The following is a 25717-nucleotide window of genomic DNA, read 5'->3' on the forward strand; positions in this document are numbered from 1 at the left end:
CACCAAATTTACACATTCCTGTGAGAAGAACCAACACCTTTATGATACTGAATCTTGCAGAAGCAAGAAAGAAGCAAAGCTTATTTCTCCATTCAAACATTTTATATTATTTATTAAGACTTTCCAGAAAAAATACAATTTTCTACAGTTACTACATATCCAGCTCTTTCTATTACAGAGAGGCACAAACCACAGAGGCACAGATACATGTTATCTATCTATCTATATGTTATCTACAGATATCTATCTATCTACTCAGAATCCTTAAAAAAAAAAAATCCTTAAACAGTTAAGGACATTTCAATTCTTAGGTTCTACAACCAGAAAATTAGATACCAAATCCTTCCGAGATATGAAATTTTTATAAAAGTGATATGAATTTATCCTTAGATAAATGAAAACCAAAAATGCACTATAATCTTTCACTAATTTTTTAATTAGAATATGATTTAGTTATGTCACAACAAATGTAGATTATCTTGTATAAGACACATTCTGACACTATAAATGTTTGTGTGTGTGTGTGTGTCCTAAACAAAGCACAGAGCATGTAAGGTGTTCCATGAACATCTTTACTCCCATATGACCTGACTTGTCATTCTACAACTGAATGTCTTTCCTGACTGCCAACTTGGCAGTCAAATAATACCTTAGTGATATCTGCTCAGGGCTCTGGGTACAAGTTGGCAGCTATTCACGCAAGTTGCTTCTCCACTACCAGAGTCCACCACATTTAATTTCCACCAGACATCACCAGGACAAGCATTACTGTGTTATTTCTCTGGTGACATTTTTATTCAATTAGAATTGTCCACTCTTTGATAATTCTAATTAACTTTACTTAATTTTACTTTTTATTATGAAAAATTTCAAACATATCAAAAAAATTCTTTCTATAACATAACTATAATAATCCCAAGAATTCTGTAGAAAAGGAATGGAATATGGTCTGAAAAAATGCTGCTAGACTGTTTTTATAATTTGCTGCCACAAATATTCCCTAGTTTGCTGCTGGTGTCTACATGAATAAGAAACTCTAAGTAACATAAAATAGATTTATGGGGAAATGAAAAATAGAATGAACCCATATGACGTCAGTTACTGCGTACGATTTAATTTCCATTGAGCCCCACTGTTACAGCAGTACTATATAATTGAGCTTAACTGCTATCTTCCTTAGTTACCATTGATAGAGTCAATGACCCAAGACAGAAATTGGATTCTTCTAAAAACAGGACTGACTCCAAAACAATAGCAAGCTGAAACCAACAGTACAAGGACCTTTTATTCTGCCAAACAATGAAAATGTTGGCCTTTGTGTAATTACTCCTTACACTTTAAAGCAACTCATATACACCTCACCTTTGGCAGATGATAACTATACTGCAAGGCAGGGGCAAGCAGTGCTATTACCTCCATATTACCTCCACTTTATTACTAAGAAGCAGAGAGTGAGTCGTTTCTCTAGGATCACTGGGAGGGTATTAGGCCCAGTCCTCTGCGCCTGATCTTAGGAAAGGCAGTTCCTCTCAACAGGTCCATTTCCTGAGCCCTGGCTGCTAGTCCCGAGGCTTTCCCACTGCACTATATTGTCCCTGGTGGATGTTCTACTCACCAGTCATTTCAGCTGAACCCTCTCAGGAGACTCACTATACAATCTAAGGCAGTCATGTGGATTACTGCAATACTTTGATTAATAGGGACCTAAATGACAACCATAAAAAAAAATTATTGCTATCACCCCTTTAACCAACAAGAGTTAGGTTATCTAGTCCTGTCTCCACCGCTAGCTAGTTGTATGATCTTAGGAAAGGCAGTTCCTCTCAACAGGTCCATTTCCTTATCTGTAAAATGAGTGTTGAACTAATAGATATTGGATACTCCTAGTGTCTCATCCTTGGTGTTCTTTTAATCTTGCGAAGTTACTGACTTGGTAACACAATTCTATCAGTAACTTAAAGCTTGAGATTAATAAAAGAGAAACACCTCATGCTTGATATATGATTGAGCTCTTAAAAAGGTATGCAGAATCAACTTATCGTTTGTCATCAACAATGGGAACCACAGAAATGGCTATCATGTACTGAATACTGTATGTCCAGGCAGATACATACTCCTCTATATGGGTGCTGCCCATTTGCTATTTACACCTCTGAGACTTGTTATCCTTGTTCCATGTATACAGATGATGAAGCAGGCACAGAAGTTAAATAGCTTGCCCATAGTTACAAAGGAAGTAAATCACAAAGACAGAATGACTCCAGAACTGGGACTCTGCAGCACTCCACAAGACGTTTTATACCTCAGCTTTCATCACTAGTCATGGTGGGTTCTGATCATGCATCTCAGCAGATGCCAAAGGACACATGAGTGGGGATAAACAATGAAGGTGACCCTCCTGTAAAGCAAAGAACTCCTGCATCTGTGAGAATCATGGATGGCTACTTCAACAAGTTGGATTATGAGTGAGATTAAAGATGGGGAAGAGCAGTGTAGGGCACAGCCACAGCAGCGTCTGCAGCAAAGCCCTGATCCCTGGCCCCTCATGACTACTTTCTGAGACAACAGAGCAGGTAGTGCAACTGCTACTACCGATTTGGCATTCTCCACTCAAAAGCTCCCTTGGGCCAGACCACACCCAATGCAGTAGAAACTGACATTCTCCAGTAGTTTCCACAGACCCTGACATCTCATTCTCACAGGGTTTAATAGCATAAATCCAACTCTAACAGATACACCAGCCTGGGAGTCCTGTGAACAATCTCACCTTCCACGTAAAGAGGGGCCACCAAGAGCAATATCCTGAGAGATCCCATAAGAAAAAGTTATTAAGTGGGACAGTTTGCTGTTTGATTCTCAAATTAATGGAATAACAAACAAAACAATGTCCCTAGGTATTGAATGGAGGACATGATACAGGCTAGATGCATGGCAATCTTTTCTGTAGAGATGAACATGTCTATAGTTAGGGAAGATAGCTGGGAGAGAGGGTTTTCTCCAAGGGCACTCTCAAACACTCTCAAACCTTCCTTCTCTATTCTCTATATGAATTCTGTTCTGCAGGCATGTCTCTGTTCTCTGAGGTCTAGTATAAGTTCTACCTCAGGTCTCCTTGCGTCTGTACCAAACAATATAACTTGGTGGATAACAAAAAGGTCTCTGTGTTATGTAAGTGAGCCAAAGACAACTTCTATATGTTGACTCCTTGGTTTATTTCTTCACAGCAGGCTGCTATTAGCCTGCTACTAGCACCAAATTCAAAATTTTTACACAACCAATTATTTCAAACGTAGCCCAAAATGGCAGAATTTTAGTCCTTTACAAACTCTATGGAAACTTCATCTAATACTTGCTGGCCAGACAGGATAAATTCAAGTTGCTGATGGTGCCCTGAAGATCTCTGAACCAGAAACTCCCTGCTCTCTGCTGAAAAACAAAACTGAGGCATGTGAGCCCCCACTGTGATACTCTGGGAGGTTCACCTTCCCTTTCTGGATTGTGCCTCTTTTGCCTAAGCTTCTGGATGGTCCCATGCTACAGAGTCCCCTCCCTTGCAAGCCAACCTGTCAAAGCACCAAAGAAAGCCCATGCATGCCACCACGAAGGCATGGCCATAGCTTTTACCTGATGAGCCCCCAATTCCCTTACAGCTGGTATGTCACTGCTCTCCCCTCAGCTCCTAGAAGGCAGTTTGGCACACAGGGAGTATGCAGTTACACTGGTGAATGAACACAGGCAGTCAAGCAGATGGGGTTTTAGTCCTCGCTCCAATATTTACTACCTGTCCAAATTGGGTGAAGTTACTTTAACTTTTGGCTTTCCACCTGTAAAACAGGTGTAAGAGGAGCTGTGAGGATTAACCAACTGACACACTTAACAGTACTGACATGGAGTAAGAGTTAGGACATGGGTTTTTCACATGCATATTACGTATATGTTTTACTACTAATAAAGTGTACAAATATTGTTTTACTTATGTCCTCAAATTCACGTTTTATTTGCTAGGTGAAAAGGGTGTCCTCACAGCATTAACTATGGAAGAAACACTGGAGCAGTGATTTTAAGTGGCATGGGTGATTCAATTCACCAGTTAAGTGTCTTAGGTGATTCAATTTACCACTTCAACAAAGCATTTCCTTTCGACTAGACTAGAAGCTCAAAGAAGTCTTTTCTGTGTTTGTTCTATTTTCTATTCTCATTCAAAATTCTAAACATTACCCAAAAATGCTCAAGCAACAGTAAATGCGTATATGGATCCTCTAACCTTAATGCACAGGACAGATACTTCATGATTACAGAAGGCTGACAGCTCAGAAAAGGCGGCAGTGAACTGTATTACCGCATATCAAGCAAGACAAATGAACCATTATGACTGTGATTCAAGACCTGAAGGTGGTAAGAGGTGTCCAGCCTTCCTGGGTGGCTGTAATATAGTTTTCCTATGTCCTTTGAAAATACCACCTCCTTCAAGCAGGGCTTCTATAAAGCAGCTAGCTATTTTGTAAAAAGGAGGTATGCAGAAGTCAAGAAAGTCACACATTTCAAAGAAAGCAAACTTGTTGAGAACAATTACTGGGGGAAAAAAAAATGATGCCAAGACAAAAAGTGAGCATCCAAAGTGATGAGCTCAAAAGAGAAAGTTCACAGCCATCTTTCTGTTTTACAATCTTGAAGGAGGTACTAACACTCTTCCCATGACCTGTGGCCCAATTCTATTTTGTGGAATGCATTTTAAGTAAATAATTAGAGATAAAATAAAAGACTTAGCTTTGAAGATGTCCTACATAATGGCTAGAAGGAAAAAGAAAGACACAACTAAGCTAGTTAAATTAGTACCACAAATGAATAATCTAGTCACTAAAAGCACTACGGAAGTATGTTCATAGGCATGGAGAGCGCGCCTCCATTATACTGATGAGCAAAACGAGCAAGCAACAAAATACTACAGAGCCACATTTTGTGACCTTAAATTCTGCATACTGATAGACATAACTGGTTTTCCTATCTGGAGTATCGGTGCTTAACTCTAGCTGGTGGTATCATGGGTGGTTTAGACTTTGCACTTTTTCTCCATTTCCTAATTTTTCATCATTATTACTACAGTACTAATACAGAAGGAAAAAGAAAATAACTTTTTTAAAACAAAACATCATGTGCCAAAAAAGCCAGATAAATGTGTTAATAACCAAATACAAATGCAAAGAGCTGGCATCGTCCTCTAAAGATGCCTAAGGACATGAATAAGCTAAATATTTTAAAAACTATTGAAAATGTTTATTATTTAACTTTTAAAAAAAGGTTCTAAGTAATACTAAAAAAGACATGCTGGTTGAGACATAATGGTGACATGTAAGAGATGAAATGAGAAGATAACACGAAAGCCTCCACTAGGCATCCATTCTGCAGCCGGACAAGGGGCCTTCAAGTGGTAAGGTCAAAGCAGATGTCACCATAAGGGTCTGAAGATGGGGAGAGGGGGAAGGTATCCAACTACTCTGATTACTTTTGAGTCTCTGAGACCCAGATGGATAACAACCCAGAGTCCTCAAGTAAGTCATGAACATGCTGCAAAACTGATGCCAGGAATATGTGCAAAATCAAAGACCCGGTGAAAAGTGAGAGGTTCTAATTTTACATCTGACTCCACAAACACAGCAGGTGTTGGTACTTCTCCAGTCATAGCCCCTGGTCATTTAGGAAAGATATTATTCCCTTTACTAAGGGACGGGTCTTCTCCTTATATTACAAATAAGTGAAATAAAAAAGTCTATCACAGAGCTCCCCATACAAAACTCAGAGACTACTCTGCCTCTCCAGGCCATGTGGGGGTGGGTGGTTACCTCAACTTACCATCTCCAGTTCATTATCTGTTCTTTGTACCTATTCAAGGTTTACCTGCTACTGGCAGACATGAGAAAGGATTTGAAATATTTCTTCCTTAAAAGTGAAACGAACAAAACTCCAGGGCAGTAGTTGTGGCAAGTTCTACCCATGAATGCTGGTGTCCTGGTACTGAGCACAAGAGGCAGGCAGGATCTCTCACATCCAAGGCCAGATCCTGGGTAACCCCAGCAGATGGAGACCTCAGGGAGCAGTCTTTTGATTAAATCAAAAGCCCACTGGGAAGCTATGAACCTACCTCTTGTACAGAAAAACATGGGCAGAGGAACTTACTGAGAGATCAACCACTGTCTTGAGGGCCTTTTCTTTTCTCTTCATGAAGTCATCATCCTGCAAGACAAAATACAGGGGTTAACAAATTCTGTATGAAGACTGAAACTCAACTGGACTGCTCAGAAATCTGCCTTATAAATTGAATTCTCATCACAACTCTGGTGGAGAAAGTCTCAATTTTCTCAAAAATTAGGATATATTTTGCATGGGAAAAAGCTGTAGGGCCTCTGTAGAGGGCTCCAAAACAAGTCCCTAGAGTCAGTAAGAAAAAGGGGGATCACAGAGTGTGGTGCTGAAAGCAAGAGTTCTCATTCCAAATCCTGAACTCTGAAACATCGAGCAAGTTACCTAACCTTCAAGCCTCAGTTTTTCCATGTGTAAAACAAGAACAACACCTAAGTCAGGGGAAAATCCTCATAAAGATTAAAGAGCAGATGTGCTAGAACTGGAAGGTAGCATTTGATGGCTATCAACTATTACTGTTGCTGTTGTGGCAATGATTTTTAAGCTTACTACAGGAATATCCTAGGAAGGTGGTCTCTCGAAGACTTTTGCTTGGCTATGCAAAAATAAACGCGTGTTACAGTTTAGTAAAGATCTGGACGAAATAACAACATTGAGAGAAAAGCACAAAACTATAGGTTTTTACACCCAATACCCATTTAAAGAGGCAGTTCTATAATGAGCCATGAGGCCCACTTTCAATGCTGACCAGACAGAGGCAGAGATGCCAAGAAGAGGGGCAGGACTGTAATGGAGGCTGAGCTCACTCCACTCCTTCCTGGGAATCTCTAAATGCACACTCAGCTTCTTAGCCAGAAAAGAAAAGCAGAACACTGACCTCAGGCAGACTGTAGGTTTTCTGGAACTGGGATATGGAGTAGGAGCGGATGTAGTCACCCATCTCTTCTTTAGTTTCTATAGCTCTCTTCACCAGCCACTGGGGAAGAAAGTTGAGAAGTAAGAATTGAGAGCAAAGAAATGCCATTGCAGTGGAGGCCAACTCTGAGATGGCACAACCTGTGAACCCAAATCACGATATGTGAACTGATGAGATGCTAAGAAACTAGCAACACACACTGTTCCACTGTGACCAGTAAGCATCTGTAACGCTAAGATCCAGTGGTGCCTGGAGCAAAGCAGCTGTGTGAGAGCTTTAAAGCCTCACGTCAGAGCCTTAGGTCTCAGTTTCACTCGCTGTGTAAAAGGTGAGAATGTCAGTCCCTTTCATGTCAGAGCAAATGAAATCACAAGTACAAGAGTGCTTTGTAATACCTGATAATACAACACACAAATTAGCCTTTCCCTGCAACCTCCTGATTCTACTAGCAGATCTTTTTTTTTTTTTTAAATGCACTCTTACGTTCATTGGAGCAATCCTTTTTTTTTTAAAATATATACATCTCTATATATTTATCACATCATCCTTCATTTTTGTATTATGTATGATTTCCCCTTGAAATTCCCACCACCAATTCACCCGTTTACCATCATCATAGTCCCTTGTCTACTAGTAGATCTTAATGTAATTCTTTTTTTGTTTAATTTTCATTTAAGTAGCAGGTCTCATGTATACAACATTCTCATTCAATTCCTGTGTAAACTACACCGTGACCACCACCAGAAGTCTAGTTTCCACTCACCACCACAGACCTGACCCCTTTATCTGACCTATCTACCTCCATCTCCCTTCCCCTCTGGTAGCCACCGTTTTGTTTTCATAGTCTAAAAATCTGTTGTTATTTTTTTAATCTTCCTTTCACATGAGTGAAAGACCACATGAGGTCTTTCTCCACCTGATTTATTTCACTTAGCACAATACCCTCTAGATTCATCTATGTTGTTTCAATTGGCAAGATTTCATCTTTTTATAAACAGCATCCATTAGTCAAGTGTTGATTAACTTAACATTCGGGTCACAGTGGGCCACAGGTATGATGGTGGTTCCAACAGGCTGGACCACATGGCCTAGGTGCGGCACAGCCACACCATCTAGATTTGTGCAACTACTCTATGATACCTGCACAAAGACAAAAATCACCTAAGGATGCAATTTTCAGGATGTACCCCCATTTCTAAAAGATGCATGACTGTTATTTATCACATATCCTTTATTCATCCACTGATGGCCAATTAGGTTGTTTACAAATCTTGGCTATTAAAAATTATGCAGCAATGGGGCCTCCCCGGTGGCGCAGCGGTTGAGCGCTGGGTTCCGAAGCTGCCCGTGGCCTCTGAGGTGCTGATTCGATCCCCAGCTGCTCCCCGGCCACCGGAGGAGGGTCCCACATGGCGCGCAGACCTCTCCTGCCGCCCGCTGCTCCCCTCAGCAGTGTGCTTCAGTCCTTCTGCCTGCTCTGCTCCCCGCTCTGGCTCTGGTGAATTCTCTCACCCTCCCGCGTTTCTGACTGTACCCAGTGCTTGTATAAACAAAACAAACAAACAAATAAATAAATAAAAATGCCTCTATAAAAAAAAAATTATGCAGCAATGAATAAAGGGTTGGATGTATGTTTCTGAGTAAGTGTTTCTGTATTCTTTGGGTAAATATCCAGAATGGAATAACTGGATCATCTATCTGGTACTTCTAGTCTTTAAATTTTCGAGGCGTCTTCATACTGTTTTCCCTAGTGGTCATACCAGTTTAATGTAACTCCTTCCTGTGCTGCTTGTACTATAGACCAAAGAAAAGGTCTGAGAGAAATACTAAGGATACCTAGTTAATCCCTCATTGGACAGATGAAAAAAAATCTCCAAAATATTCATATATGAGAACAGGGTGTACTATACACAGCTCTAGGTTTTAGGTAAGTTTGGCATTCAAAATACTCTCTCTTAATATGCACAGATTTATAAGGAAATTGATACTACTTGTGCTTTATAGAACCTAAGGATCAAAGAGAATATATAATTTGCCCATTGATTCATAGCTAGCAAGCCACAAAATTGGACTCAGAACTTGGAGGTTCCTTTATAGAAGAGTAAACAGATGGGTTTTATGAACTGTTTCCCAATCCTACTGGGCTGATATGCAGAAGTAGTTGCTCTTCCTTTCTCTTAAAACTAGGTAATTAAAACACACATATACACACATCAACAGCCCATAATCTATAGAAGATCCAGGTCCTCTGAGGCTAAGAATGCAAAGTACAAAAGCAGCCTTAGCTTCTCCTTCCTGCCTCTCTATTCATTCCTTTTATTACTGAAGAACATTATGGAGGGGGATGCCATCTGCCAGGGCTGCCATTCTCTCTTCAGACAGTCCTATACCATCTCAGTTTTGGGATAGTAGTTGTGTTTCCCTGAAAGTGCAGCCACACTTGGGGAGGTTTAGCTACTGAGAAAGTAGAGACATGGTACACAGCATGGCAGGGAGGGAAGAAAAGTGTGTTCCCAGAGGGCAGCCCGCTCAAGGAAAGTATGTATTTAGGACGTAATTGCCCAGGATAAGAATGGTAGCTTATATTGTATGAGGAATATTCTTTTGTTGTTAGTATCTTTCCTTTATTTTCACCCCATTCCACCTTGAAACAATGACTAAATTTCACAAGTAGGGGCAGAAGATCAGACAGAACTACTGCAGCTCCTCGCCCGCCTCTCCATCCCAGCACCACAGTCCAGGACAACTAAGGAGGCTGACTCATTGCTCAACTCAATTCAGTGTTGCTGTTGCTTGTATCTGGATTGGGAGATCCAGTTTCTGGCTTTTCATCCTCGTTTCCTTTTCAGGTCTGCCTGAGTGAATGAGAGCTACACTGAGTTATTACTGGACCCTGAAGAGTGTGCTCGGATATGGAAGGTGAAGCCCGTGGAGGCTCAAGATTCCCTTAAAAAACAGATTACCCTGCTGCAGTTTCTGCATGAAGGACAGGAACTGCCCTCTTTTTTTTTTAATAGAGGCATGTTTATTTATTTATTTATTTGGTTTTTTTTTTTTTTTTTTTTGTTTATACATGCACTGGGTACAGTCAGAAGTGCGGGAGGGTGAGAGAATCCACCAGAGCCAGAGCGGGGAGCAGAGCAGGCAGAAGGACCGAAGTACACTGCTGAGGGGAGCAGCGGGCGGCAGGAGAGGTCTGCGCGCCATGTGGGACCCTCCTCCGGTGGCCGGGGAGCAGCCGGGGATTGAACCGGCACTGCAGAGGCTGCGGGCAGCTTCGCAACCCAGCGCTCAACCGCTGCGCCACCGGGGAGGCCCGGAACTGCCCTCTTGGGTGATCACGCTTTGCCATGGGTACCTATATTTGAGGAAAATGCCTCCTATCATAGGATTCGTTAAGTCCCACATGGAAGAAAGAGATATGACCCAGAACTATCAGTCATTGCACATGAGATCCATTTTCCTTTTGACTGGCTTTCAGAGATTGTTACCAAAGCTTTTCTAAGTGGTAAGAAGATGGTGATAGGCCTCTAAAACCATGCAAGACAACTAGTTCAATGGTTCCCAATTGCTGGCCCGTGACTGTTCACTGACCTCCAGCAAAACAGAAAGAAATTACAGGCATGTAGCAAATTTTTCATAATGCTGAATGTATTCAATTTGAAGGATTGTACATTATTTTGAGATTGGGGATTAAATGGCCTTTCTCTTAGGAAATAACAGAGCAAGCATGATAGTAGTTACTTTTTAAAATTTCCTTGTAGGGCAAAATAAAGATGTAACCAAAGGCCAACCTCCATTCTAGTTTTAAAATTTTACAGGTCTGTGAAATGAAGAAATCTGATAACTGCTGAGTGAGGTTCTCACAATCAGACAGGAAGCCCTCCAGCATTCCACTCAACATGGAACACCCTCAGACACTCAAAATGCCCCCATAACTCCAGAAGATCAATTTCTTCTCCATCATCCTTTCATATCTGGACTAGATTTTTGTTCCCAAAGTTCTAGCACAGGAGGAGTAAAGTCTAATCACTAGACAGCCAGGCTTTAGGGGGGAAGGCAACAACTTCACAGCATGCCAGTGTTGAAGGTTTCAGTAATAATCATCCAGGGTCCCTACTCCTGTTTTCAAAAAAAGGATCAGATACCACCTCCCTGCGTCTGAGAGTCAAAGTATAACAAACATACAAATCAAATACTGAGGTAAAGTCTCAGTCTCACATTTACAAATTTTAAGTTATTTGATTTGAAGTTGATTGTGAAGGAACATTCCCAGGATGAGTAATAACAACAGCAAAAACTGAATGTATGTAACACATGAAAAACTTACTAAAGTGTTCCATCTATCAACTAGATGCACACACATTAATTCTCATCCTGTCAAGTAGGTACTATTATTTTTACTTTTTAGCAGATGAGGAGGCATGTCATCCGCCCAAGGTTACCCACTGGAAAGTGGGATAGTCAAGACCTGAACACAGGAAGTCTCCAGAGTTCATGCTCTTTACCCCTACACTATATAATCTTATCAGAGAATTAGAAAACTTTTCTAGCAAGGGCTATGCAGCTTACTTCTTACTGGCTTTGTGAATGGTGGAATGGCAACAGGGAGTTTAGGCTGGCATCTTTGTTTCTCCACTCACCAGTTCTTTGCCCTTAAACAAATCAACTACCCTCTTGGAGAGACTTTCCTCACATACTGGGACTACATCAGAGCCGACGTGGTGAGAGGCTCCCACCAGACATTTAATCATCAAATAAAGACTGAATGACTAAAATTCTGTAAGTGCTGGACACACAACAGTGAGCAAAGACATTCGTGGGGCTCGTGCCTGAAGCTTACAGTCGGCTAAGAGAGATGAATAAGCACACACTTGAATGTCTATGGTCACGAACTTCAGTAAGGAAGATTTCCAGAAGGGAATGTGGCTGTATAAGTAAACACAGCAAAGACCTGCTCTAGATGAGTGGGTTGGGGGAGCATTCTCAAGGAGGTTTGGTGGAACTGAGGTCCAAAGAAGATGTCAAGCGAGCAGGTAAGGAGAGGAAAATTTTCAACCTGAGGGTAAGTTCCTGGGAAAAGAAATAGCCTAAGTATGAGGAGACCTGAAAGAAAGATGGGTTACCAAGAAAGAACAAGGACAAGCAAGGAATAAAATGAAGCTGCTTAGGTCAAAAGGGTCCACAGCAAGGCGGGGTTGGGGGAGAGGACACGTGGAATTACAGCTTCACTAAAAGAGCAATGAAAAGGAACTAATGGGACTTTTTCAAAATCCTGACAGGTGACAGTATGAAACTAGGGTAGACGCCATTCCTTGAGGCCTTTTGAAGCTGTTCTGCTGCTATCAAATCCATACCATACCCATGGATCCAGGATCTAGGCCAGATGGCCTAGGAGTCAGACCCATTACAGGAATTCTAATAGAGGACAAAACACCACACTGAAGACAAGAAACCACAGGAGGCTCTTACCTGAACAACAGGAAATATATGAATAAAATCCATCCCCTGGATCTGGTGGGGCTCCAACTGGTGTGGACATTTCATCCTTGGCAGGACTGAGACGATTTTTTCTGACAGAGCTCTGTTAGGAGAAGACAACAAGCAGAGGGTGAGAACACACTAAGTGGCCTTAACATGTCTCTAGTCTGGGCAGAGGCCCAGAAAAATTGAGGGCCTCTCAGTGCCAGATCATGACCAAATTTCTCCTGGTTGACTACAAAATGAGAAAAATCACCACAATTTAGGGGTGTGTGTGAACATAAGGCACAAAACTGCCTTCACCCTTTAAATATGCTCTTTCTACTTTATTTCTTGATAAAATTATCATGTTATGAGAGGTAGTAGTTGTTATTTCTAACATTTTTATATGGAAAAATAGTTATCAGTCCCCCTAATTCTTACTCAAAGAAAACTTGTCTATGTTGTCTCTCTACAGTTCAATAATCCTTTCTAGGCGCTAGATAACTCTTAAGATCAAAATGTGGTGATGGTCATGATAGTCTTACCACGTTCCCCTGAGGTCTCACTCCCTCGGTCTTGGTAAGAACCAAGTAATTTAGAGACAAAAACGAAATGGCTGCCATGGGACAGCTCCCAGAGAACACAAGTCAACCCCATGCTTCTATTTGGAAAAAAGTTTTACAAGGTGAGAACTTACCACATGAGCTGAACTGGTTATATCAAATGTCAAGTATAACATGTTAAGAGAAAGACATGGAGAGAGGAAGACTGGTAGCCACCACACACATTTACAGGAGGAGGGACTATCCAGCTCCCCAGAGGGAAGCATGAGGGAGATGTATCCTAAAGGTCTGAGAGGTAGAAGGAAACTGTCATGTAGTTTTAAGCTGCTCAGCAGTCCCTCCTTTCTGAGCACCTGTCTTTGGGATTCATTTGTCTTTTCTGCCATGAGATGTGTGGCTTAGCATGAGGGGGGTGGAGGGAGCCAGTGGTTGTCCAGCTCTTTCTGGGACTTAAATGGGACAGTTCAGTAAGGAAGTATTAACTAAACCACCTTGTGACATATTTATGGCTTTCTCTCCGACAAGTTTAATTTTTTATTTTGATCTTCATCAGATTCACATACCTTGTTTCTTATTTGAAACTTGTGAGGAGAAGAGATGGACCCTTAATTAGCTCTGCTCCCCACAGTCCAAACTGAGCAATGAAGATGATCACCAAGCTGGGCTCTGCACCCTTGCTCCGTGCAGGTCTAACTATTTGTACATGCAGGGCCACTGTTTCTCACCGTTACCTTCTGGTTCCATGGGAGAAAAGCTCCCTCTAGTGGATGCAGATCCATGGGTCTACATGGGGTTACTGATTGTCTAGAACCATTCACTAGCTCTAAAACAAGAGACTGGGGCCCTGTACCCTGAGATAAGGTTTTTCTAGGCCACTCACTACTCAGATATGGCTTTCTATGCCAGCTCACAAAGGCCCTGAGGGAAGGTTGTTGAGGATCACCCCAGGGTTTACAACCCTCTTAAGCTTACCTCCCAGAGATTACTGCTAAGTCTGCAGTCTCAGCAGCAGTTGGAAACGGCTGAAAGCACTTATATTGCCAAGGACTGCGGAACTAGAGGGAACACTGGCAGGCTGGGTGCCAGGAAAAATCAAGAAGACTTCTTGCAGAAATCTAGCAGTCCCTATTTGACTTCTCTCCCTATAGCTCAGGCAGGAGCCTCTGACTTTCTGAAAATCAGAAAAGTAACTACTACTGAAGTCTCTGCAGGCAGGTCTCCTGGTCTAAGATTTTAATAGGCTCACTCACAACAGCAAGTGATTGATTCCTTTAGTTTTAAGAGTGTTCAGTGTGCTGTTTCTGCAACTGCAAACAGAGAAAGGGTGAACTGAACCAGGGTCCAAATTCCAGCTCTGTCACTCACTCTAAGACTTTTGGCAAGTCACTCGACTCCCTCTAGTCCAATAGTCTCATTATGAAATGGGGGATAGCCCCTCCCCTGCTGATTCAAAGATTGTTGTGAAAGCTAACTAATAAAATGCATGTGCAAGTACTCCACATATAGTAAAAGTGTGATATTTAAACTCAGATATAAGACTAAAATCTCATTTATGGATCTCTGAACATAGGCCCCTTTAGTAATGGGGCTTTAAGATATGCTGGAGACGAATGGCAGAAGCAGATGGAGTCCTCAAGAAAGAAGGATCAGGAAGACAGCCTAAAAGAAAATTATGCCCTCACTAGTGAACTTCTTAGACAGCGCTGCCTGGCTACCCATTACACCAACAGGGATACACTAAGGCACCCCACAACATAAGGCAGCATTAGTCTAAATTGCACCTAACCAAAAGCTTTGCATGGAGGAACTTCAAACACAGAACACATCCCCAAACCAAACAGAAAAGAGTTTTGGATAACTCAGTGCCCTCTGGCTATGACTTTCCCCTCAGACAGTAAAAACCCAAGTGCACTGCTGAGTCTGGTGGGTCTTTAGTCAGGAAACCTCTGTCCCCAGCTTTGCCCACAATTATAGTTCATGCCTCCACACTTAAAAGCTATACATCAAACACTTACTTTAGAACATAAGAGATCCTTAATCCTTTATTAAAACCCTTTAGGGTCAGATGGGGTTCAGAATTCAGGACTTTTTCTTCAGAAGTTTCTATCTTTGTGTTATCTAAGGGGCATGTACTATGTGTTATGCAGGATCTTGGTGTAATCTACAGCACACCTTGTAATCAAAGAAATTAACATTTCTGCAGCAAAACTGCAGGTCAGTGGGATCAATAAAGGCTACGAATAGTCTTAGGTCAGTTCAGGTCATGTTTTGCTTCCAGCTAAATTTTGTACTCATGTTTGGGAAAAAAGGCTTTGGTGGTGTTTACATTTCAGAAATATAGATAAGGGATTAAAAACCCATATAAAAAAACTATGCTCCAATATTCTGTTAAGAGTACTACTGCACCAAGGTGAAAATGGGGCCAAGAGCCATTATAAAAGGCAAAAGTAATTTCAAAAGAAAGATACACAGAATCTAAGAAATAGTAAGGTTAGCCCAGAAAGAGATGTGCATCAGAAGTGCCAAAGGGATAACAAGCAATCAGCTCAAAGTGGAACAAAAAGATACTTCAAACAAGAGTATCCACAAGAAGATCATAAATTCCTGCTAAGTAAATAAAATGATTGAGAAGCTGGCTGATCTTAGCTATCGGTAAAGGAATGTGCTTCTTTGTAAACAAGAAAAGAGCAATCAGAAACTCAAGAAAAAAATGCTGTATTAATACATAATCTGATTATCAGTGACTCATAGAGACCACCTCCATTTGTTGGGAGGTGGTCAAAGATCTTGAAATCATCCTTGACTTCCCTCTTGCACCCAAAAACCAAGAAAAACCTCAAGGAAATTCTGTTGGCTTTACCTTCAAAATAGATCCAGAATCCATCACTGCTAGCCCACTGCCCTAATCTCCTACGTGGATTATAATATGCTAGTGCCTGCCAGCTTCCATCATCATCCTCCTAATTCATCAATCTCTGGATTCCTTCTAAAACAAAATAAATATTGGGCTGTTGGAAAAGTCATTCATAGGAAAATATGTCATGACTTTTCTGACAACCCAATATTATGCTCCTCTTCTACTCAATACGCTCCAAGGATTCACATCTTGCTCAGCATAAGCCCAATGTCCTTTTCTTTTCTTTTCTTTTTCCACTGTCAAATGATCCTTTATTGTGATTTTCCTTGATTTTTCTTAACTGGCAGGGCATTCCACTGCACCGCTGTTGATGTCATCGATGATGTTGTGAGAGTGGCGGCCATCAACGTTGCAGCCCACGGACTGGGCGGTACCGAGGATCTCTTTAATGGTGCCAGAGAGTTCTCTAGCTAAAGATTGGTGTCGCATCTGCCGGGCTATGCTGACAATCTCGTCGAACGTGATATTCCCACTGCTTCTTCTGCTTCTTCCAGTCCCTCGGTGGTTCCTTGAGAGCTCTGATGATGAGGGCAGAGGCTGAAGGTACCACCTCAATCTGGGCCTGTCTGTTTTGAATGGTGAGTTTCACTGTTATCCTCAGTCCCTTTCAATCACCAGTTGCCTTGGCAATGTCATCACCGACTTTTTTTGGAGACAGACCCAGGGGTCCAATCTTGGGGGCCAGGGCAGACGTGGCACTGACTTCCCCACCGGTGCACTGCAGGTATACAACTTTGACTTTGTTGGGATCGAACTTAGGCGGCATGGTGGAGGCGGCTGGTGTCGGATGAATCCGGATTCGGGACGACTGAAGAAAGTTGCACCTTGGCCTCCTCCGAGCTGAAAGCCAAAAGCTTCTTTTTTAAAAAAAATTTATTTATTTATATAAGAACTGGGGTACAGGTCAGAGGTGCAGAAGGGTGAGAAAATTCACCTGAGGCAGAGTGGGGAGAACAGGCAGATGGACTGAGGACACCGCTGAGGGGAGCAGCAGGCGTGACAGGAGAGGTCTGCCATGCCATGTGGGTTTCTCCCTGGCCGGCCGGGAATCAAACCCACGCTGCAGAGGCTGAGGACAGCTTCACAGGGCAGTATTCAACCCGCTGCACCACCAGGGAGGCCCAGCACAATGTCCTTTTCTGACCAACAAGACCTTGCCTGGTCTGGCTCCCGAAACTTCTATGTGCTTCCCTCTTACAGCTCCCCCTTCTCATCCAGTCCAGGCAACCTTGTTCTGGGGGCCCGTACACTGATAGTTCTCTTTGCCTGGACCCGTTTCCCCCCAATCTTGGTTTCCTTATCACCTTCTCAATGAGGCCTCCACTGACTTAATTTACAACCACCACCTATCCTTTATCCCTCTTCCTGCCCTTTCCCAGCTTTAATTTTCCCCATAGCACACTATTCTTCTAAGTATTATTTATTTATCAAATTAGCTCTTTAAAGTTTGTCTCCCCCTAGACTATAAGCTCATGACTGCAGAACAGTTTTCGTTAATGCAGCCAAAGTACACAGAACTATGACTGATGCTATAGTAAGGATAAATATTTGCTGAGTGAATGAATAAATGAAGAGAAATTCCATTGGATTGTGATATTTTGAATAGTTTCCTTCAAACCACACCATTACTATCCAGAACATTATATTTTTGTTTCCCTGACCCCTTCACAATTCTTAGTTTTTACCATAAACACAATTTATAGATCTATGTTTTGAATCTACCTACAGGTAAAGTATGGGCAATTTAACTATTAGAGAACAGATACTACACCCTGAACATCACAAAAGAAATATTATGATGGTAGATGGAGATTGAAAGATAGAAGGAAAAGCTGAGACACCAAAGGTTTTACTCCATGTAGTTTGGAGCCAGAAGAAACTATCTTATATTAATGGATCAAGAAACAGAAGCTTGAGTACATTAAAATTATACAAGTGATCAATGAAACCAAAAGTTGGTTCTTTGAAAAAATAAACAAAATAGACAAACCTCTAGCCAGGCTCACAAAGAAAAAAATGGGAGAAAACATATATAAATAGGATTATAAGTGAAAGAGGAGAAATCACAACAGACTCAGTAGAAATCAAAAGAATAATCAAAGATTACTATGAACACTTATATGCAAACAAATTCAACAACCTAGAAGAGATGGACAAACTCCTAGAACAATATAATCATCCAAAGCTGGACAAAGAAGAAATAGAACAACTAAACAGACCAATTACAAGCAGCAAAATTGAGGCAGTAATCAAAGCACTCCCAAAAAACAAAAGCCCAGGTCCAGATGGCTTCACAAACGAATTCTACCAAACATTCAGCAGTGTATAAGTGCCCATCCTACACAAACTCTTTCAGAAAATTGAAAAAGAAGGAATACTACCAAATACGTCTGCAAAGCCAACATTACACTAATACCAAAACCAAACAAAGACAGCACAAAAAAAGAAAATTACAGGCCAATCTTCCTAATGAACACTGATGCAAAAATCTTCAAAAAAAAAATCCTTGCCAACAGAATCCAACAATACATCAAAGGGATAATACACCACAATCAACTGTGATTCATTCCAGGGGCACAAGGATGGTTCAACATAAGAAAATCGATCAGTGTAATCCAACACATCAACAAAAAGAAAAATAAACACCATATGAGCATATCAATAGATGCTGAGAAAGCATTCAACAAAGTCCAACATCCATTTATGATGAAGGCCCTTGAAATTCTCCGAATAGAAGGAACACACCTTAACATGATAAAAGCCATATATGACAAACCCGCTGCCAATATTATTTTCAATGGTGAAAAGCTGAAGGGGGTGCAGTGATAAGCCTAGGTGGGTTAATTTCCTCCTCACATTAGACTTGAATGAAAGTATACACATGGTTGGAGATGTAAGTGACCACACTGAAGAAATGAAAATCTAAACAAAGATGATTCTTTCCGGGGAATAAAACTAGAGTGTAGAATGGGGAAGGGAAGGGATATGAGCTGCATATTTTGTTCCCTCTGGTGGTATTTGAATTTTTTTTGAACTTGATGGTTGCAACCCCTATATAACAACAAAAACAAAACAAGAATAAAAATCTACTTCTGGATTCAGCCTGACCAGCAGAGAACAGAGCCCCCACCTGGACTCTACCACACTGCCTCCTAGGGAGGGACTTCTCTCTACAGGTCTCGGGATGCAACACCACAGTCTCAGAATGACAAATGTTAAGATGTAGAGCCCTGTTATTTGTGGCTGGGCATCCATGAGCGTAGTATCACTGTGCTCACAGTATGTACTCTAATGAGGAGTCGAGATAAGTCTTTTGGTCTTTATATTCTCAGAACTTCTGCAATTCTGATGCAACCATTTTTCTTACTTTATAGAAACCATGAATTGGGCAATTTGTCTTGCTTTTCTCTTTTTGTTGGCTGCCAGAAAGATTTGAGTCAAATTTATGTAATAGTTTTATCTCCATCTCTACCTTTTGTCTCTTTTTTTCCCTTTTTCCTTGCTTTGCTTTTGTTTCTTCATCTTTCCATTGTTATTGCTTCCTGCATTTATTTGTAAACCATCTTTAATCCTTTCAGAAGTATTTTTTCTTGGGGGGAGGATAAGGCTTCAGAAAATAAGGTGATGATAAAAGAATAAAAATCTGAGATTTTAAACTCTGTTACTTACAAATAAGGGATCTGAGATTTGCCCAAGGTCACACAGTTGTCCACTGCCAGAGGGGGAAGAAATGGGATCCCAAATGGCCTAATGAAATCACCAAGTCCTGGTGGGGGTTATGGAAGACAAGGTAGGGTAACTTGACCTCAGCAGGAACTCCAGCAGGAGTCCACGCTGCCTCCTCCTAATGACAAACAAAGTGAGGCTCTGCTTTACATGGGGTAATGGCGAGGGAGAGTCTCCTTTCCTCACCCTATTCCATTTCCCTTCAAATTAGCTTCGGGATGAGATACACTAAAAAGTCACCAGAAACTTCAATCAAGAAAAACTATTAAAAATAACCTGAATATAAAATGACATGTATATGCTAGTTGTATGACCGTGACTCCTTTCGGTCTCAATTTCATAATCCATGAAGGTAAGAAAATACTCATTTGTGAGTCTCCCCGGTGGCGCGGTTGAGCTCCGTGCTGCGAAGCTGTCCACAGCCTCTGCAGTACAGGTTCGATTCCCTGCCAGCCAGGGAGAACCCCACATGGCGCAGCAGACCTCTCCTGCCTCACCCACTGCTCCCCAGCAGTGCTTTCAGTCTGTCTGCCTGTTCTGCTCCCAGCTCTGGTGAATTCTCTCACCCTCCTGCGCTTCTGACCTCCTGCGCATCATAAATGGATGTTGGACTTTGTTGAATGCTTTCTCAGCATCTATCGATATGCTCATATGGTGTTTATTTTTCTTTTTGTTGATGTGTTGGATTACAATGATCGATTTTCTTACAACGATTGATTTTGAACCATCCATGTGCCCCTGGGATGAATCCCAGTTGATTGTGGTATATTATCCCTGTACCCTGGTTCTTGTATAAAATAAATAAATAAATCTTTAAACAAAAAAAAAAAAAAAAAAAGAAAATACTCATTTGTAATGAAGTAATCTAAATAAAGTAAAGTAAAGAAAATAAAGTAATCTAAAAAATTACAAAATGAAATATGCAAAGCATTCAGTATAACCTTTGGCATAGCAGGCACTCAAAAGTTAGCCCCTTTTCCCCTTTTAGACTTCTCCATGACAAATCCTATCACTTACATTTTTTGACCTATTGTAGAGTTTTCTTGAAAGAGCAAATCAACATCTACATCAAAGTTGCAAGTGGTAATGCACCAAGTCATTCCTCCCACAACCTGTAAAATACAAAGAAAACATTTATTTTCTCTTTCCAGTTTGGGGTGCGGGTAAGAATACAGATAAACTATACATAGTTTGCACAGAACCAGTAAACACAAAAAGAGAGTATATGCATCCTGATTCCATCAATAATAAGCCATCTAAAAATAGCAGTGCTGAGTGAAACTTTCTCCATTGTCCAATGGCTACTAGGCACATGTGGTTACGAGCTCTGGGAATGGGGCCATGTGACTTTTATTACTAGATGGATATATCATATGTAGATCTTCTATACAGTGAAGGGGACACAGATATTAATTCTCAATCAAGAGAAGTCTTAACCCAGTTTCAGGCAAGTGCCAGATTCCAGAGGAAATAAGTGTTTTATGGCCTAAACATGTGAATAGCAAGACTGACATTTTGTGGCTCATTACTTAATTTCCACACATTTTACTTTTTTTCATCTACCTGCTATGAATCCCTGCTCTACGTTTCTCACACAATTTCTCTGAGCTGCAACTGAGACTAAGGCTAAAAATCTATTTGGACGCAAAAGCCTTTCAGACATATCTTGATACCAGAAAAACAAAAATAACAACAACAACAAAACACAGTGACTCTTTTATCTCTGGCTTTGCTGTAGACTCAAGTGAGATGGCTGGAAAAATAGATTTCAATCCCCAGCCCAGACCAAGTAACCAGAATTTTGATGGGCAAGGCCCAGACATCTGTATTACAAAACAGCCCACAGCGATTTCGTTATGTGGCTCAGCAGAGCATTGGCGCACACTGGATCACTCAACACTTTCTTCCACCAGGAAGATTTTTTTGGCCTGTCTTGTCTGATTAGGATGCTTCGATTCTGTGCATGGTTCACTGACAAAATTAACTGCATAATGACACTTATTTTATGTGTATAGGTTTATTTGTCTCTCCCACTCTGAAGACATTGTGTTCTTGGAGTATAAGGGCTTTGTCTTTGTGCTTTCAATTCCTATTATGTCTTATGCACATAATTGTTTAAAGTTCTACTGAATTAAAAAAAGACTTCATCCCATACTGACTATCCCGCCTCCAAACTTAGTATTTACCATTCAGAGTATATCAGGCACACTGACTTGGGACAGCTTCTTATTAACTCATATTATTTCATACTACAGAAGTTTTATTGCCTTCAAACTAAATTTTTTTTTTTTGTTTCTCTCATTTACCAAAGTTTCATGCATAGTGAAGAAATTCAAAGCATATTATTTTCTTTTAATAGAAAATCTGAACACTTCCATAATGAACCTGAATTGGAGAGAATGGAAACATGGACATGGAGAAAGTAAAATACAATCTCTGTCTCCTTCCATGGTTTACCATGCCATCCTGACAAAGAACACCCTAATGGTAAGAAAGATTTCCTCTTACCTTGTCAAAAGGAGACAAGCCTTTAATTCTTGCCCTGAAATAGCCAGCAGCCACCAAGAGCTCCAGAATTTCTGTCAACTTGACATTTTGTTCTTCATCTTCTCTTGTTTCTACCTAAAACAAAAGGTAAAAGTTAAGCTGATAAAAGCTGCCTTGAATACAAGAACACAAGGTATATTCCCTGATGCTACAATCTCACTGCCAAGGAGCAGATGACACGATCACTGCACTCATGCAGGAACCTGGGGACATAGTTCTGCAGAATCAAAAAGAACTGGGTCCCTAATCTTTAACCAGTTGTTAATCATCACAGTACAAACTATTCATCAGACACTGAAAGAATCCAGAGAAAGGAAGATTATCGCACAATACCTCCCTGTTTGCTAATACACAATATACTTGACAATCTTCTCAGCTAGATTTTAAACTCCTAACAGATAAGAACAAGTTGGGGGATTTTTGTTTTTAATTTTATATTCATCTTGGTCCCAGAAGTCACTGACAAGAAGAGCAAGAACAAAAAGGGACTTCAAAGAAGTTTCCTTCTCTGCCCTTCTCTTTTTGATTTCTAAAGCAAATAAAAAGACTTTCAACCCATATAAACTAGTGGGCAATTACATAACAAGATTATCTTAATAACAACAAATTTAATAAATATGATCATATAGGAATTTTAAGTTAAAAATGTTAACTTATAACCCACTTTCACTTCCAGATGTATTTATATTAATTAATACATTAATTAATTAATTAATACTAAATATTCTAGTACTTTTGACTCCATTTACTTTCATGAACTATGCTCTCTCTTCCTCCATTCCTGCAGAAAATCAAAAACTACCTGGCTCTAGAAAATAACCGTTAATTTCTGCCCTGTTAATTTGTCTTACTCATTACTTCCTAAATCACAGCTTTCAGGCTCACCACATTGTCCTCATGTAAGGCACTACCCATAATATGTAAGATAAATGTCAGTTTTCTCAGTTTGGCTTCAGATCTTTGTCCACAACTTATCTTTTAAGCTTCATCCTTTACTTCCATGCTCTACCCACCAAAAATCCAGACATGGCTATGGCCAACCTAGAAAAGCACTATTTGATCCCATTTTTTCACTGTTCAGGCCCCCTCCCTTTCTCCTGATATTCTCCAACCACCAGAAACCATCTTCAAATTCTAGTTCCTATTCGATGGCAACCCTGACAAATACAGGCTGACTTCATCATTCCTCTGCAGTTCTTTTTCGTTTATAGCATTCACAGTTCAGCCTCTTCTGAGTGACATGCCTCAAGTTAACATACATGTCTGTCTTTCCAAGTGAACTATTAGCTGGTTCAGGAGAGGAATCATATATATTATTCATCCATGTTTACTCCTCTGAAGCAGCACTTGGCTTAAAAGACACACTCATTAAATATGGAATGATATGCACCATCATTATATAAAATGCGTGATCTAAGTCAGTCATGGATTAAGAATGTGTTTTCAGGGCCTCCCCTGGTGGCGCAGCGGTTGAGCGCTGGGCTGCGAAGCTGTGTGCAGCCTCATCAGCACCAGTTCGATCCCCGGCCTCCGCCGGGCGAGGATCCCACATGGCGCACAGACCTCTCCTGGTGCCCACTGCTCCCCTCAGCAGTGTACTTTGGTCCTTCTGCCTGCTCTGCTCCCCGCTCTGGCTCTGGTGAACTCTCTCACCCTCCTGCGCTTCTGACTGTACCCAGTGCTTGTATGAATAAATAAATAAATCTTTAAAAAAAAAAAATTAAAAATTAAAAAAAAAGCTTAAAAAAAAGTATGTTTTCACAGTCATAAAGCTGATAATGGAAATTTAAGTTTATTATGAAATGCAAACTGTTGAGAGCAGGCATATACATTAACATATAGTTGAACATGGAACTAGTAAAGTGACTAATAATCCCGTGCAATGAGGGATGGTGGAGGTAACAACCTTGAGCTACTGCTTATTCCAGTTCGCTCTCAAATGACACTGGTCCAGTCTATCAGAGATTGTGAAGGATAGCATTCACTAGGTCCTAGTGGACATGCAAAAAATAAAGTAATATTAATTATTCACGCCTTCCTTCTTTGTGAAAAATCTGGGATGGTTCAGAAATATCTGCACGTAGAGAGACATAAAGAGAAAGCAAAGAGCTGTAAGATTCACAAAGATAGAGAAGAAAAGGGAAATAGAATGATACAAGTATTTTTTGTAAAACTCCTGGGCTGTGAAACAGGAAACCTTCATTTGTTTGACCATCATTTATCATGAAAACACCCCCAACAAGACAGTACTTTACAGAAGGATCATATCTGTCTCAATTTGAACCTAATGGCACCCACTAGCCACCCTAGGGAAGAAAGATGACCCATGCTTCTTGTCTATCACCCCCAAATGGAAAAGGGTACTTTTGCAAAAGAACCTGTGAAATAACTTTGGCAAAGCATACTGACTGGAAAGTATTAATAAGACTCCAAATTAACTTCACAGATTAACTACAAGGAATGGAAGAATACTGTCTTGAAGCCATAAAAAGCCACCAGGGTGGCCAGGGTGGCTAATACATTGAATCATTAAAAGACTGATAAAATTCTAATAAAGATAACTGTAGGCTCTTAAACCAGATACTCTAACTCTTCAATTGCCCTGTACTATACACATAATGTAAGCTGGAATGCTAGGCCAGGATGACCTACCTTTCTCTACAGCACATACAGTAAAGGGTTTAAAAACCCTGATTTTAATGAATTAACTAGCAATAACTTAATGACACAGACTATCCATATTCATATACACTGTTCTGAATAATAAAAATTTGATTATATTCACCCTGTCTGCCTCCTAATGCCAGGAGCCATCTTAGGCTCTTATCAGTCAGAAAAGAATTAACACAGGACACAAGAAGTAAGTTGCTTTTTATTTCAGAAAAGCCCTACTGGTTATACTATGGGGCGCCAAATAGCAGGGGTTTAAGGTAGAACCCGGGAGACCAGACAGAAATCTACAGCAAAAGGCCCAGTGAAAACCTGATGAGAGCCTAGAATAAACAAGTGGCAAAAAAGAATCATCAAATCAAATTTCACACAACATATCCTAGTCTTCACAATCCTGCGTTCCATCAGAGCAACTTTTTCACCCCTTGTGTTTAGGGTTTTGCCTAAAACAAGGGTTCTGAGATTACTTGTTAGGTTTTCGTAAGATAACAAAATGATCTTGCATTCTACGACCACATTTCGATCTCTGTCATGCCATAACTAAATCCTCAGCTTTTATTCAGAGAACAGTGATCCCTCAATTACTACTTGTGGGATGAAAGAACTGCGGACTTGGGGGTGCGGCCAGACTAGCACAGGCAGCTCAATACGAGGACCACTCACCATGTCCAGGAACAGTTAGTCTCTGCCAAATGCCTACTTCAGAACCTTCAGAGAGGGACAGAGGTACAGCATGTATTCCATTTCTTTCATGCATCTAGTAAACTTAACTAGCTT

The 25717-nt window shown here is 40.8% G+C and overlaps 1 protein-coding gene and 1 pseudogene across 1 annotated transcript in view; both read right to left on the reverse strand.

The window, feature by feature from the left end:
- Positions 1 to 25717, reverse strand: part of CCDC93 (coiled-coil domain containing 93) — a 91544-nt gene that overhangs the window by 64916 nt on the left and 911 nt on the right. The window contains exons 2-6 of the mRNA XM_037523248.2: positions 22232 to 22345; positions 20741 to 20835; positions 12527 to 12638; positions 7016 to 7114; positions 6175 to 6231 (exon numbers count right to left, since the gene is read on the reverse strand). Of these exons, the coding sequence (XP_037379145.1) occupies positions 6175 to 6231; positions 7016 to 7114; positions 12527 to 12638; positions 20741 to 20835; positions 22232 to 22345 (477 nt within the window). The remainder of the gene's footprint in view (positions 1 to 6174; positions 6232 to 7015; positions 7115 to 12526; positions 12639 to 20740; positions 20836 to 22231; positions 22346 to 25717) is intronic.
- Positions 16141 to 16835, reverse strand: LOC119255764 (60S ribosomal protein L12-like; annotated as a pseudogene).

The sequence above is a fragment of the Talpa occidentalis genome, unplaced genomic scaffold (assembly GCF_014898055.3).
Source record: "Talpa occidentalis isolate TD23 unplaced genomic scaffold, MPIMG_talOcc4v2.1 talOcc4.3, whole genome shotgun sequence".
Taxonomy (NCBI): Eukaryota; Metazoa; Chordata; class Mammalia; order Eulipotyphla; family Talpidae; genus Talpa; species Talpa occidentalis.